At 42.8% G+C, this 15,097-nt stretch overlaps 1 protein-coding gene across 3 annotated transcripts in view; it reads left to right on the forward strand.

Moving 5' to 3' along the window:
- PRR5 (proline rich 5) overlaps positions 1-15,097 on the forward strand; it is a 100,169-nt gene that overhangs the window by 80,389 nt on the left and 4,683 nt on the right. For 2 of the 3 annotated variants that reach the window (XM_087722218.1, XM_087722216.1), the window contains 3 exons: positions 3,779-3,870; positions 6,671-6,811; positions 13,391-13,529. In XM_087722218.1, coding sequence (XP_087578344.1) covers positions 3,779-3,870; positions 6,671-6,811; positions 13,391-13,529 — 372 coding nt within the window. The remainder of the gene's footprint in view (positions 1-3,778; positions 3,871-6,670; positions 6,812-13,390; positions 13,530-15,097) is intronic. The other variant, XM_087722217.1, reaches the window with a different exon arrangement.

Consider the following 15,097-nt stretch of genomic DNA (forward strand, 5'->3'; position numbering starts at 1 on the left):
ATTGTGTTATTGCTATAATGAGGAAGAGGGTGAATTTATTACTGCTGCCTATTCCTGTAGACTTAAATGGCTTACCAATGTAAAAAACAACAACAAGTAAAGCAATTAAAAGCACACAAGGTCACCAACAGCCCAGACCCAGGCAGGACTCAGAAGTTGGAAGAGTTGGTCGCATCATGTATAGACATATGAAAAGGGGTGAAACCTGAAGCCTAACAGCCAGGAACGTTTGACAAAAACATTCCAGAGCACTGTTCCTCAACCATGGCAACGTTAAGATGGGTGGACTTCAATTCCCAGAATTCCTCCGCCAGCATGGAAGTCCACCCATCTTAACGCTGCCATGGTTGACAAAATCTATTCTCCAGAGGTAGGCCAAAGGATTTGAAGCTATAGTATGGAGTGGAATAGAATAGAATAGAATAGAATAGAATAGAATAGAATAGAATAGAATAGAATAGAATAGAATAGAATAGAATTCTTTATTGGCCAAGTGTGATTGTCTTTGGTGCAAATGCTCTTAGTGTATCTAAAAGAAAAGATATACTCATCACGGATCATAAGGTACAATACTTAATGATAGTCATAGGGTACAAATAAGCAATCAAATCATACTAGGAAACAATCAATATAAATCGTAAGGTTGCAAGCAATGAAGTTACAGTCATACAGTCATACATGGTAGGAGATGGGTTATAGGAACAATGAGAAGATGAATAGTAATAGTAATGCAAATTTAGTAAATGGTTTGACAGTGTTGAGGGAATTATTTCTTCTTGTGTCTAGTTGTTCTGGGTCCAGTCCTCTATAGCATCGTTTTGAGAGTTGGGTAACTGTAACTCCCAACGCTTCTAAAACAGTTTGTTCTGGCTTCCTTTTCCAAGCAATATTATTCCCAGGAAGTTGGGAATGGGATGTTTGATCTGAAAATGTTTTGCATGCTTCAGTTTGCAGCACTGTTAAAGCATGCAATAGGCTATTATCTGAAAATACACCTTTCTATACAATAAGTCGTTGTTTATGCATTAAGCAGCTGTGCAGGCTTAGAAAGTAATTGCTTTGGACCTTGCCCAAATGTGAATCTTGACATTTTTCTGTTATTCATTAAAGTTATTCATTTTTTTCCTGTTATTCATTAAACTTGTTTTTCCGAGCTTCTGTAAAAGTCTGAAGAATCCTTGGAACTTGTTTAAGGAAGCTACTCATCAAAGACAAGATAACAGATACCTGGTGGGGAAAAACCACACAGGCTGCTTTAACAAATAGCAAGAAAGTGCCAGGCACACACCTGGATAAGACACTGTGGCTTATTATCTCTCCTATAATTGTTCAGGAATCACTTATGGTCTCAAGTGGAAAGTGCAGTATATAGATCTGTGGAAAAGAATTTTTACCTTCCATCCAGTGATGGGGATGCAACCGGTTTTAACAACTGGTTCGGTGAGTGCGTTGCTTTGTATACATGCAGAATTCAAATGACCACCTTTTTAAGCTTCAAAAACTTATCTTCTGTTGTCAGTGCCTGCGAATAAACAGCTGATGTGCAGCAATTCACTGTGGGAAGGGCCTTCTCTGTAGCTGCACCGGCCCTGTGGAACGATCTTCCTGTAGAGATCCGGACCCTTACCACTCTCCCGGCCTTCCGTAAAGCCACCAAGACCTGGCTGTTCCGGCGGGCCTGGGGCTGTTGATCAATATCCAGCCCCACTTAGACAGAATGGATAGTGTGCAATTTTAATAACTGTTATCTTTTATTTTTAAATTTTTTAAATGTTTTTATCTTACCTGTAAGCCGCCCAGAGTCCCATGGGAGTGGGCAGCATACAAATTTTATTAAATTGAATTGAAATTGAATTGAAATTGCTGCACGAATCAGCTGAGCTAAAAAAAAACAGGGAAATATAGGACAGGAAAGTGCAGGGGCGGGTGGGCAGGGCCAAATGCTCACTGGAACTCTCCTGAACCGGCTGAATCCCACTCCAGATTCCATCAATCTTTTGAAAGGGAACAAAATAAAGAATTTCCTTTCATTCCTGGATTTTATGAAATGCAGGTAGGTCTTGACTTAAAACAGTTACAGCCGCTCAACGTTATAACAGGACTGAAAAAAGGGACATGATCATTTTTCACACTTACGACCACTGCAACAGCCCCCATGTTCATGTGATCAAAATTCAGACACTCGGCAACCGATTCATGTTTATGAAGGCTGCGGTGTCCCAGAGGAGTGGTGGTGTCCCCTTTGACCGCCTTCTGACAAGCAAAGTTAATGGAGAAGCCAGATTCTCTCAAATGACCATGTTACTAATTTAACAACTGCAGTGATTCATTAACTGTGGCAAGGAAGGTCATGAAACGGAGCAAAAACCACTTGGCAAATGTCTCGTTTAGTCGGGGCTCAGTTGTGATCTTAAATCAGAGAATGTCTGTAGCTGGCTTTCATCCCCACCCCACCCCAAAGATACTTATGATCCAACAGCTGGTGCTCTCCCCCCAGCAGAGCCGAGGTGGCGCAGTGGTTAGGGTGCAGTACTGCAGCCACTTCAGCTGACTGCTATCTGCAGTTCAGCGGTTCAAATCTCACCGGCTCAAGGTTGACTCATCCTTCCATCCTTCCGAGGTGGGTGAAATGAGGACCCAGACTGTGGGGGTGATATGCTGACTCTAAACTGCTTAGAGAGGGCTGAAAGCCCTATGAAGCGGTATATAAGTCTAACTGCTATTGCTATTGCTATGGTCACATGATTTTCAAGCACTCAGAAACCATATATAGCCATTTGCAGCCACCCACAGACCATGATTGATATAGTTTTTGCCGAAAACCGGTGTTTTTGCCGAAAACCAGTGTTTACTTCTAGTTTTCAGCAAAAAACCCGGGCCATAGCGCATAATGGATTCGACTTTGCTTAACAACCACAGTGTTCACTTAACGATTGATGCAAAAATGTTCCTAAAAACGAGTCTGATTGCATGGTGACTGCTTTACGGCCATAATAGGCAACCTCCATTACGGTCCTAGGTCGAAAACTTCCTGTACTTCCATTCAATTACTTACGTTTTAGAAGTTCATTGGTTTGTCCAAAATATTGGACAAAAATAAAGAAGGTTGGAGAAGATGATAAAACAATGCATTGAGTTAAAGCCAGAAATATTTTTGCTGGGGATTTTACCTGAAACTTATAATAAAGAGAATACCTATTTAATTATCCATGCGTTAACCGCAGCTAGAATTGTATTTGTACAACATTGGAAGAGTGAAGAGATCCCTATTGATGAGGTGGTGATCAGGAAAATATTAGAAGGTGGAAAAATGAATAGATTAACATTAATAATCAAAGAGAAAACAAACTGAATATTGGAAGATAGGATTTTATCAGTGGTTGGAGGGGAAAAAGAGGAAATGAGGGAAGAAAACTAAAGAAGAGTAGAAAATATGTTAAGTTAGAGGTATAAACAAGATGATAATTGTTAGATTATGATGAGGAAGATAATTATGATTAACATTAGTATTGTATTTTTATTAGAAAATATGTTAAGAGAAAAAAGTAGGTTAATAATGTTTAATCGCTTAATACACTGTGATTTTAAGATTAGAGAATTACTATTAATGTGAATGATGGTATAAATTCTGAAAGCTGTTGCACAGACATATTTGTAACCAGATGACACACAGTTTATGGAAAGACGGAATGTTTATATGTTGAAAAATAAAAAATAAGAAACTTTAAAAAAAAAGAAGTCCATCGGTTTAACTTAACTGGTTGTTTTTAACTTGCAGGGCAGAAACTTTTGGATACATTGGCTGAAACCTGGGATTTCTTTTTCAGTGATGTCCTGCCCATGCTGCAGGCCATATTCTACCCCGTGCAGGTAAAATGCAATTGTGGTGCTTTAGAATCCGGATAAACCAGTAAGTGGCATTCTGGTGATTGATGAAGGGAGCTGCAGGTCGTTTGCTTGGCAGTCTAGCAAAACACCGTGCAGGAAAAGCATTCGGGTTATTTCCCTTGGCTCCCCCTTAAGTTGAACAGCATTTCAGATAAGAAGGCCAAAAAAGCCTTTGGTGCAAACGTACTCTCTGTCTGAATTTTCATTTAAAGAGCCCAGTCTTTCTCCAGGATCCCACATCTGCCTTTTGCACCTCCGGTGTAATTCCAGAAATGCTTGTTTGGTCTTTTGCCCATTTGGAACCACTCTGCTCCCTGGGGAAATAGATCCATCTCAAAGGAGGGACTGTATTTTTCAGAGTATAAGACGCACTCCCCCCCCCCTAAAAGAGGGTGAAAATTTGAGTGCGTCTTATACACTGAATGTAGCTAAAAACACGAGGCACGGAGGAGGTGATGGTCTGTGGCAATCCCTACAGTCTGGAACAGTTGATTGGGGGTATTCCGGGAGGCTGATCCACCCACCAATCAGCTGTTCGTGCTGAATCAGGGTGCAATAATGTGCTGAAGCTGACCTGGCTATTTGCTATTTGCTGAAAGGACATGTCAGAGTTTGCAGCAGCAATCGCATCCAGAAAGCACAAACAAGTAAGTGATTCAGCAGGATTCAATAACTTCTCTTTGTATACAATAGCAGAGGCGTTTCAGTTTCAGTTTTGGTTTCAGAGATCAGCACAGCATGTAGTTTTAGTACAGAACAAGCCACGCCCAGGATCCTTGCTGTCCCCTTCCTTATTGCTCACACAGCAAATACTGTTTGTTTCCAAATAGCCCTCAACTCTCTCACACACTGACAGGACGCTAGCCAGATGAATGCCATGGATACTGGTAGGCAGAGGCAGAATTTGTTTTTTCTTATTTTCTTCCCCAAAAACCAAGGTGCGTCTTATACTCCGGAGTGTCTTATACTCCGAAAAATACAGTAAATAGAATCAAACTTTGATTTTAAAAACTGAGAAAAAGAAAAGCTAAACATTCTTTTAAAATGTTAACTAGTATGTTCACCACAATCTGTGGTGAAAGAATTCAAATGCAGCACTGTAGAAGAACCATACCTAGAATACTGCATCAAGTTTTGGTCACCACACTATAAAAAAGATGTTGAGACTCTAGAAAATATGCAGAAAAGAGCAACCAGGATGATTAGGCAGCTGGAGACTAAAACATACGATGAATGGTTGCAGGAACTGGTCTATTGAAGAGAAGGACCAGGGGAGACATGATAGCAGTCTTCAATAAGTAAGGGGCTGCCACAGAGAGGAGGGGGTCAAGCTATTTTCCAAAGCACCTGAAGACCAGACAAGAAATAATGAATGGAAACTGATTAAGGAGAGATTCAATCTGGAAATAAGGAGAAATTTTGTGACAGTGAGAACAATCAACCAATGGAACAGCTTGCCCTCAGAAGTTGTGGAAGCTTCATCACTGGAGGCTTTCAAGAAGAGACTTGACTGCCATCTGTCAAAAATGGTGTAGGGTCTCCTGCTTGGGCGGAGGGTTGGAGAAGATGACCTACAAAGTCCCTTCCAACTCTGTTAATCTCTCTGTAAACTTCCAATTGAAAATGGCCCAGGGAGAGGAAATGCGTAATCCCAAAATAATGCTAAACTTCTGTGATTTAGAAGCAACTCAGTACCTAAGACACAAATGTAAAGACAATAATCACTAAAGATAGACGAGTTATAAACATAGTCAGAAAAAGAAATTAAAATTTCTAGAGTTCTTAACTTTTTCCCTATTTCTCTACAGAATAAGCTATTCTGCAATGTGTATTCTCAGAATAAATTCTGATTTTCCCTCCTAACCTGAATCTCTGTTTTTGACTTACATTTCATAGAACTTTGTACTTCCATAACATTAACCTCTAATTTCACCCCGGCCTTGCCATGGAATTCATAATTAAAACTGCTATTACAAGGTGCAAAGGACAATATTGAGTTGAGTCTGACTTATTAACTTGGTGGACACATTTGTGTATTTTTTGGCAACAGTATGCGTTGCCTGCTATAGTTTCTTTTTTCCCAACTTCCCAGTCCATCATTCTCCAGTGCTGGGATTTCTCAATGGTTTCCCATTCGATCCTAACTCAGAAACATATTCTGAAAAACGCTGCTTTAACTTTAACGTGCTCTGTGTGACATTGCTTTGCTGGTTGGGGAATTCTGGGAATTGGAAGTCCACCAGGCTTAAAGTTGCCAATGTGGAGGCCCCCACTCTAGTTCACTCCATGTCAATCAAGCAAAAGGCTTCTTGCATTTCAAATCTACAAGAGTCTACAAATACTGTATTTTTCAGAGTATAAGACGCACCAGAGTATAAGACGCACCAAGATTTTGAAGAAGGGAATTTTAAAAAAAGGGTTTGCACTCTGCAGACCTCCCAAAAACGGCACATTTTTTGCAAAAAACATCCCCATTTTGTTTTTAAAAAAGGGCTTGAATAGCCTTTAGGAGGCTTGTAGAGTGCTCCTGGGGGTTGAGGGGGGCAAAAACGAGCAAAAAAGGCCCATTTTTTCAATCATTTCTGCCCTCCCTAGGAGCACTCTTGAAGCCTCCTAGAGCTATGCATGGCCATTTTGGTGAAGGGGCGGGGTTTCAGGAGGCAAAAATGCTTTATTCAGTGTATAAGACGCACCCAGATTTTCAGCCTCTTTCTTGAGGGGAAAAATGCATCTTATACTCCGAAAAATATGGTAACTAAAAACATTTCTTTGTTTCCTGCAGGGGAAGGAGCCCCCTGTCCGTCAGCTGGCCCTGTTGCACTTCAGAAATATTATAACACTCAATATAAAACTGGAAGACTCTTTGTCCCGTTCCCGCGCGAGGATTCCGCCTTCAATTGTCCAAATGTTACTCATCCTACAGGTATGGATTTTTCTGGCACATTCTTTGGCGTGCACTTACTGAATTGTAGGCTTTCGAATGGTAGATGAAGCAGGCGGGCTAGAAAGCCAAGAAGGCCCTCACGAATGGAAAGCCTGGCCTCTCTTTTACATGCTATGCATATGCTGGGTACAGGAAGTTCTTGACATATGATCATTCACTTAGTGACCATTTGAAGCTACAACAGATAATAGAAATGGTACTTAGGATCCAGATTTGAAGTTCCGATGGGAATACACACACATAAATCACAATCAGCGGCTCTGCAACCAGACTCCCTTTATGGCCATTTGAAGGGTCCCAGTCATGTGACTGCCCTTCACAACTTTTTTTTGCTAGAAACTGGTATCTGCTTCCAGTTTCTTGCAAAAAAAACCCGGGGGAGGGCCTTCTCTGTTGCAGCTCCAGCCCTCTGGAACGATCTCCCCGTGGAGATCCGGACCCTCACTACCCTCCCGGCCTTCCGCAAAGCCGTTAAGTCCTGGCTGCTCCAGCAGGCCGGGGGGCTTTCGAAATATCCAGTCCCTCGGAAATTGTGACTGTTGTATATTTTAATATGTTGTCTTGTGTATTATCCCCTTCCCTTGTTTTATTGTAAGCCGCCCGGAGTCCTTCGGGAGTGGGCTGCATACAAGCTCAATAAAACAAAACAAAACAAAACCTGCCCCCTAGCGAACAATGGATAACGGCCGTGGTGTTTGCTTTAGAGCAGCAAAGGTGGTATTCAGCAGACTCTGACCAGTTCTGGAGAACTGGTAGCGGAAATTTTGAATAGTTCGGAGAACTGGTAAATACCACCTTTGGCTGGCCCCGCCCGCATCCATTATGTGCCTCCCGAGTCCCAGGTGATCGGGAGGAAATGGGGATTTTGCAGTAACCTTTCCCTGGAGCGAGGAGGAAATGGGGATTTTACAATAGCCTTCTCCCACCACACCCATCAAGCCACCCCCACCAAGCCGCGCCATGCCCACCAAGCCACCCCCACAGAACCAGTAGTAAAAATTTTTGAATCCCACCACGGTAGAGCGGCCACCTTTGTTTAACAACTGCTGCAAAAAAAAGGTTGCAAAATTGGATGTGGTCATACGCTGACCTGCTTAACAACCTTCATGAATTACAGCCGAAATTGCAGGTCCAGTTACATCTTGAGTTCTTTTTTTTTTCTTTCTTCATGGATGCTCTTGGGTGGAATTATATCAGTAGAATATTTTATATGTCAAACTGAAAGTGAACATATCTTTTTTAATGCTTTCCTTGACGGAGGGAGAGAACCTTTGTCTAGTTTTATTTAAAAGCCGTGGTGGTGCAGTGCTTAGAATGAAGTATTGCAGGCTAATTCTGCGACCGCTAGCAGTTCGATTCTCACCGGCTCAAGGTTGACTCAGCCTTCCATCCTTCCGAGGTCGGTAAAATGAGGACCTAGATTGTTGGGGGCAATATGCTGACTCTGTAAACCACTTAGAGAGGGCTGCAAAGCACTGTAAAGCAGTGTATAAGTCTAAGTGCTATTGCTATTATTCCTGCTGTCCTGGATTTAGCTATTAGAGAGCATTGTGATGTGGGGAGTGGAGAAGGTGCTGTAGTAGGAGCAGGGAGATACGTGGACCAGCCCTTCTCTCAAAGAGTGATTGTAGTTGAGAAACCTGGGGAAGAAGCTCTATTAATGCTGCTTTGAGCTCCTGAATAGAAGATGGGAACATAAAAACATAATATATAAATACACCAGAAGGGCCCCAAAGCGCTTTTTCAAAAGGGCAACTGGGCATTGTTTTTCCTTGAAGACATTTTGCTTCTCATCCAAGAAGCTTCTTCAGTTCAGACTAAATGGTGGATGATGGAAGGATCCTTGCGGTCATCTGGTCATTTGCATTCTTTCTGAGCGTCATTGAGGCCACCTGGAGGTTTATCTGTGCCCTCAGAGTCACTGAACAGTGCAAATGGGTGTAGGAAGCTTTTTGGAACTGCTGAAAGGACGGTGTTGTAAACAGGAGGTAGGTGATCCCGTATCCCTCCCCCTCTGTTGAGAGAGGACTGTTTAGTCTTAATGTAGATGGCAGTTCCAAGAAGTTTCCAAACCCATTTGCACTATTCAGGTGACCCTGAGGGCATAAATCCATGATGGCGAATCTATGGCACACGTGCCACAGGTTGCAGGCGGAGCCCTCTCTGTGGGCACGAGCCATCGCCCAGCTCAGCTCCACCACGCATGTACATGCATCTCCTGTTGGCCAACTGATTTTCAGGTCTCTGCCACACATGCGGCAGGGGGGTTGCATGTGTATTCAGGGGGCAGGGGGAGTGTGTGGGACAGCCCTCCCATGGCCTGATTTGGTCGCATAAGGCTTCAGGGAGGCCTGCTAGGCCCAAAACAGACCGTAAAGGGGGGGGGGGTTTGCTGCATGCACAGAGAAGCATGTGTATGAGTGGGGGCAGGGGACATGCACGCATGCATAGGCAGGCCAGGGTGCATTGCATTGTGGGTATGGGCACGCACGTGATTTCGGGTTCACTGACAAATGTGCGCTCCCCAAAAGCGCGCCGACAAAACCGCTGGGGGAAAAACGGGAGTTCGAAATCACACCGATGAATGAGTGCAGAAGTGTGCTGACAACAACGCACCGACAGAAGCGCCGACAGAACCTAACCCTAAACCTAACCCTTACCCTAACCCTTACCTTAACCGTAATCGCACATCTGTCGGCGCTCTTTTGTCGACGCGCCTTTGTGGGCGCACTGTCGACGTCACGGTTTTATCGCCGCGGTTTTGTCGGGCGTGCATTTGTCAGGTCACGGATATCGGCACGCAAGGACAAAAAGGTTAGCCATCCCTGGCATAGATAAACCCCAAAGACTCTCAGAAAGAATGCTAATGGCCAGATGACCACAAATAATATAAATCATATAAATCCTTCCATCCTCCCACCATTCAGTCAGAAGTGAAGAAGCTTCTTGGATGGGAAGCAAAATGTCTGTCGGGAAAAACAAAGTCCACTTGCATTTTGAAAAAGCACCTTTGGGACAACCATCACCTGGATGACTTGGGAATCTTCATAGAGACATCAAGGGGGGGCTTGCTTTCCAAACCACTTTTTTTTTTTTGCACTGATGATGCAAAAGACACATGAATGTGGCATCCGTTGCACTTGGTCTTTCTCCCCTTAAATGGCAGCTCCGATCAGCCCCATGGTTTTCAGTCCTTCCGCCATCTTCCTATTAACACCTACCCCAAGGAATGGCATTCCTGAACGGGGAACTTTTGAGTTGTTCATAAAGTCAGCTTTCCAGGCACCAGCCTGGCTGGGGAAGCTCTTCAATTATCTTCTAGGAAATGGGTGAGGCATCCAAAGTAGATTACACAGCATTTGAGACAACATGATGTAAGAAGCTTCTCTGGCTGTTAAACATTGCTGGGAGGCCCAAACAAATGTGTGCATATACAAAGAAATAAATGTATTAATTATCTTCATTGCAATTTAAAATTTACGCCACATTTTATAGCAGCCAAAAGTTCCCAGAATATTTGATAGTTTTCCAATGAAACAAAACTATTACAAATTCCTGTATATCGTAATGAATGAAAACTGGCGGAGGGGAATCAGTTTGCTTACAATTTGAAAATCTCCTAAAATATCTCTCACAAAAGAGTGAAGTATGTGGAGAAGTTTTATTTTTTGATAGTCTAACTTGCTGCTTCAAGATTGTTTCTTTAAAGTGCCATTTAAATTTGGCCTCTTCATCCTGAGAGATTTCCACAATCCTATAAAAATTGCCACTAGTGATCAATATGGAATAGTAGAAAGCCAATCATAGCACCAAAAATATTTTTTAAAAAATCCATAGAGCGTCATGGGAAAATTAGTAGAATAAAACAGAACAGAACAGAATTCTTTATCGGCCAAGTGTGATTGGACACACAAGGAAATTGTCTTTGGTGCATAAGCTCTCAGTGTACCTAAAAAGAAAAGATACATTTGTCACGCATCATAAGGTACAACACTTAATGATAGTCATCGGGTACAAATAAGCAATCAAATCATACTAGGAAACTGTCAATATAAATTGTAAGGATACAAGCAACAAAGTTACAGTCATACAGTGATAAATGGGAGGAGATGGATGATAGGAGTAATGAGAAGACTAATAGTAATAGTAATGCACCCTTAGTGAATGGTTTGACAGTGGTGAGGGAATTATTGGTTTAGCAGAGTGATGGCATTTGGGGAAAACCTGTCCTTGTGTCTAGTTGTTCTGGTGTGCAGTGTGCCCTATAGTGTCGTTTTGAGGGTAGGAGTTGAAACAATTTATATCCAGATGTGAGGGGTCTGCAGATAGTTTCACAGTCCTCTTTTTGACTCGTGCCGTGCACAGGTCCTCGATGGAAGGCAGGTTGGCAGCAATTGTTTTAAAGTTTTTAAAAATTCCTGTCTTTTGTGCTTCCCAAGGCAAAGAGGGCCAAAGCAGGTGAGGGAAGTTCAGAGGGTCGTAAATTGTCAAAATGCATGTTAAAAGGGAGGGGAGCGTCTATCACATGGTCACAGCTGCCATTGGGCCTTTTTTTAATCCCTCCAAGGGGACACACAGACACAGACACACAGGGAGGTTGATTTGAGGGCCTCTCCATCTGGGGAGGGATGCAGGGCACGTCCTGGGGAGCAGCAGAACAAGAGTCCCCATGCTGGTTCCTGCTTGAGATGCAAGAAGGAGAAAGCTCTGGCTGCAGAATGTGGGGGTCATTCTGAGCAGACTCCTCTCTTGCTTTGTGCTGCTCACAAATAACAACGAACTCTTAAGCTTGGTGCAGCATCACGCAGGGAATATTCCTGACCCGTAACTTGCACTTAAATTGCTTTCTCTGACAGCAGCCCCTCCGGATGGATGAGCATAGAATTCATCCCACTGGATTGGTTTTAACTGAGCCGGTGCAATTTCCCTCTCTTCTATCTGCTTTTTCAGGATTGCCTCTCTTTCCACCTCCATCCTCTTCAAATTGGCTCCGTTTGGGCTGCTTTAATCCAGCCCTTCCTGCCCCCCTGCCTTTTTCTTCTTTAATGATGCCGTCCTCCCCTGTTACGATCAGAGGTTACAAAAAAAGGGGGAAACAGCAGAAGAAGGGGAGAGCCTGAAAAGGAAAGCACAATTCTGTTAAAGCTCTAGCTTTCAGAATTCCTGGCTCCTTTTCACCCAGTTTCCTGCTTTTTTGTTCAGGGGACTCTCTACTAACAGAGACATCCTAGTAGAGGGTGTGTGTGTGGGGGGAGAGATGCCAGCTGCATGACACACACACCTTTTATATTTCCAAACCTGTGTTGTATCATTTATGAAGTTGCTATTTTAATTTTCCCAAAGAATTAAGGATATAGAGGCACAAAATGATATAGCTATCCTTAGTAAGGTGGGTAACTTGAAAGGAATTTTCTTAACCTGGAGACACAAAATATCCATATCAATCTAGATCATCTTAAGAGGTCTCCAAGATAGAATAGAACAGAATAACAGAGTTGAAGGGACCTTGGAGGTCTTCTACCTGCTTAGGCAGAAAACCCTATACATTTCAGACAAATGGTTATCTAACATCTTCTTTAAAACTTCCAGTGTTGGAGCATTCACAACTTCTGGAGCTCCTGCTCTTTCTTCTTTATCTCTTCCTCTAATTCCTTTTGTTTCCCCCGCCCCCCTGAGATCAAAGAATGTTGAAGGTGAAAAAAAATTACTTTAAACAAGATGAAATCTTGCCAATAATACAACCAAGGAAGATGAAACTAGAGAAAGAGACAGAAATGCAAATATTAACTATCAACTCAAGCAGAGATTCTCTAACAACAGTTAATAACTATTGTGGAGTTACTAATAGATTATTTTATTAAACATCTTCAATGAGCTATACAATACAATACAATACAATAGCAGAGTTGGAAGGGACATTGGAGGTCTTCTAGTCCAACCCCCTAACTAGGCAGGAAACCCTATACCATTTCAGACAAATGGCTATCCAATATCTTCATAAAGATTTCCAGTGTTGGGGCATTCACAACTTCTGGAGGCAAGTTGTTCCACTGATTCATTGTTCTAACTGTCAGGAAATTTCTCCTTAGTTCTAAGTTGCTTCTCTCCTTGATTAGTTTCCACCCATTGCTTCTTGTCCTTCCCTCTGGTGCTTTGGAGAATAGTTTGACTCCCTCTTCTTTGTGGCAACCCCTGAGATATTGGAATACTGCTATCGTGTCTCCCCTAGTTCTTCTTTTCATTAAACTAGACATACCCAGTTCCTGCAACCGTTCTTCAGATGTTTTAGCCTCCAGTCCCCTAATCATCTTTCTTGCTCTTCTCTGCACTCTTTCTAGAGTCTCCACATCTTTTTTACACTATGGCGACCAAAACTGAATGCAGGATTCCAAGTGTGGCCTTACCAAGGCCTTATAAAGTGGTATTAACAACCCCAGTTCCAAACTAATCTAACACCAACCCTGCACCCTCCATTCATGTCAATCCAACAGGTTATACTGATTAAAGTAAAATATATATATATATATTGAAGCAATGTTGTTCTTTTTGGTTTTTCAGGGTGTTCATGAGTCAAAAGGAGTTACTGAAGATTACTTGAAGTTGGAAACTCTCTTACAGAAGGTTGTTTCCCCTTACTTGGGGACATACGGTTTGTACTCCAGCGATGGCGCTCTCACTCACTCTTCCTGCATTTTAGGTAATACTTCTAGAGCTTGGCCAATGACAGCATATCCTCTTTATCTGTGTGACTCCCAGCCACCAGTGGTAGATCCCTCTACAGCTGAAAATAAGTACCATAAAATTTAAACAGCACAGTGATAAACGTACAGGAAACAATTTATTAATTCTGTGTAATAGTAATCTGACAGCCTGTATACCATGTTTCCTTGAAAATAAGGCAGGGTCTTATTTTCTTTTGACCCCTCCGAAATAAGCGCTTGGCCTTATTTTTAGGGAGGTCTTATTCTTTTTGAGGTGCAGGAGGGGGGCGAGTGTGGTCACCTTGTGGCTGCTGCTGTGTTGCAATATTTTCGGGGAGGGCTGATGTGAAGTAACCATCCTCTGCTACCAAATGTGAAGTTTCCGCTGTTCGCCCATGAGGCCAATGTTGAGAAAAGACAGGAGACAAATTTTCTCGGGATGGAGCGACCCAGATGAGAACCTGAGAGCCCCTTTTATTGAGACAGGACAAAGGCAGGAGGAGCAATAGCATGTGATAAAAAACAGCCTGTAAAAGTACAATTTCTAATCTACTGCTTCGGGAAAGTTCTTTCTATATATGGTCAAATCCTGGACGTCAATGGTAGGGCACATCTCAGAATGTTATGTTATTCACTATCAGGATGTTATGGCTTTCTCGGAGCCAGTTGTCTCCTGTGTGATTCAGCGTGACCCTGCAGGCCCTAGTATGAACTAGGCCATGGAGGACACACACCTACACAAGGAACCATATTACAACAGGCTGATTTTAGCACATGTGCTCAAAAGCCTGATTGAGCTTATTATCCGGGGAGGTTTTATTTTCAGGGAAACAGGGTATATGGCACCCAATTCTTCACCAGGGTCGCCTCCCAAGGCTTGTTACAGAATTAATAGGGCAACTACCTTTAGAGATAGTAGATTTCTTATCAGATACTTAACATATATCAGAAAATACCGTGGAACCTACTTCCTGATTCCATACACTGGCTTCTTCACCTTTGTGAAGCGGGTGAAAATCACTCTGCAGTGCCTGGAGTGTAAACGTTCTGTCCAGGAAGGATGATGGACTGTAGAATTGACTAACTAGGCTTTCCAAATGGAAGAGGGATACTCCATAGCAGAAGTGGTATTCAGCCGGTTTTCTCCGGTTCAGGCGAACCAATAGTGATAGCTGCGGGAGGCTCCGCCCCCACCCCCGCCCCGACATAATGCGCATGTACGGATGAGGTGCAAGCAAGCACGCTCATATTTGCAAACCGGTAGGGAAGGTAAGTGAATCTCACCTCTGCTCCATAGTGATGAAAGTGTTGGATTAAGAGCAAGGAGATCAAAGTCCCACAGAAATTTTACAGAGCTGAAAGAGGATTGGACCCAGAACTCTTTGCTCCAATCCTCTTTCTGTAAAATTTCTGTGTGACTTTGATCCAAGGTCTCTCTCTCTCCCAGCCCAAGAACTAGGAGCAAGAAAGCCCAGGTTCTCATCCCTACTTAGGCAAAGATCAGTGGTGGGTTCCTACCAGTTTGGACTGGTTCGGTTGAACCAGTAGTAGTTTGGCGGCCTGG

Source organism: Thamnophis sirtalis, unplaced genomic scaffold (assembly GCF_051295495.1).
Source record: "Thamnophis sirtalis isolate CommonGarterSnake01/CBP01778 unplaced genomic scaffold, rThaSir2_p1.2 scaffold_9, whole genome shotgun sequence".
NCBI lineage: Eukaryota > Metazoa > Chordata > Lepidosauria > Squamata > Natricidae > Thamnophis > Thamnophis sirtalis.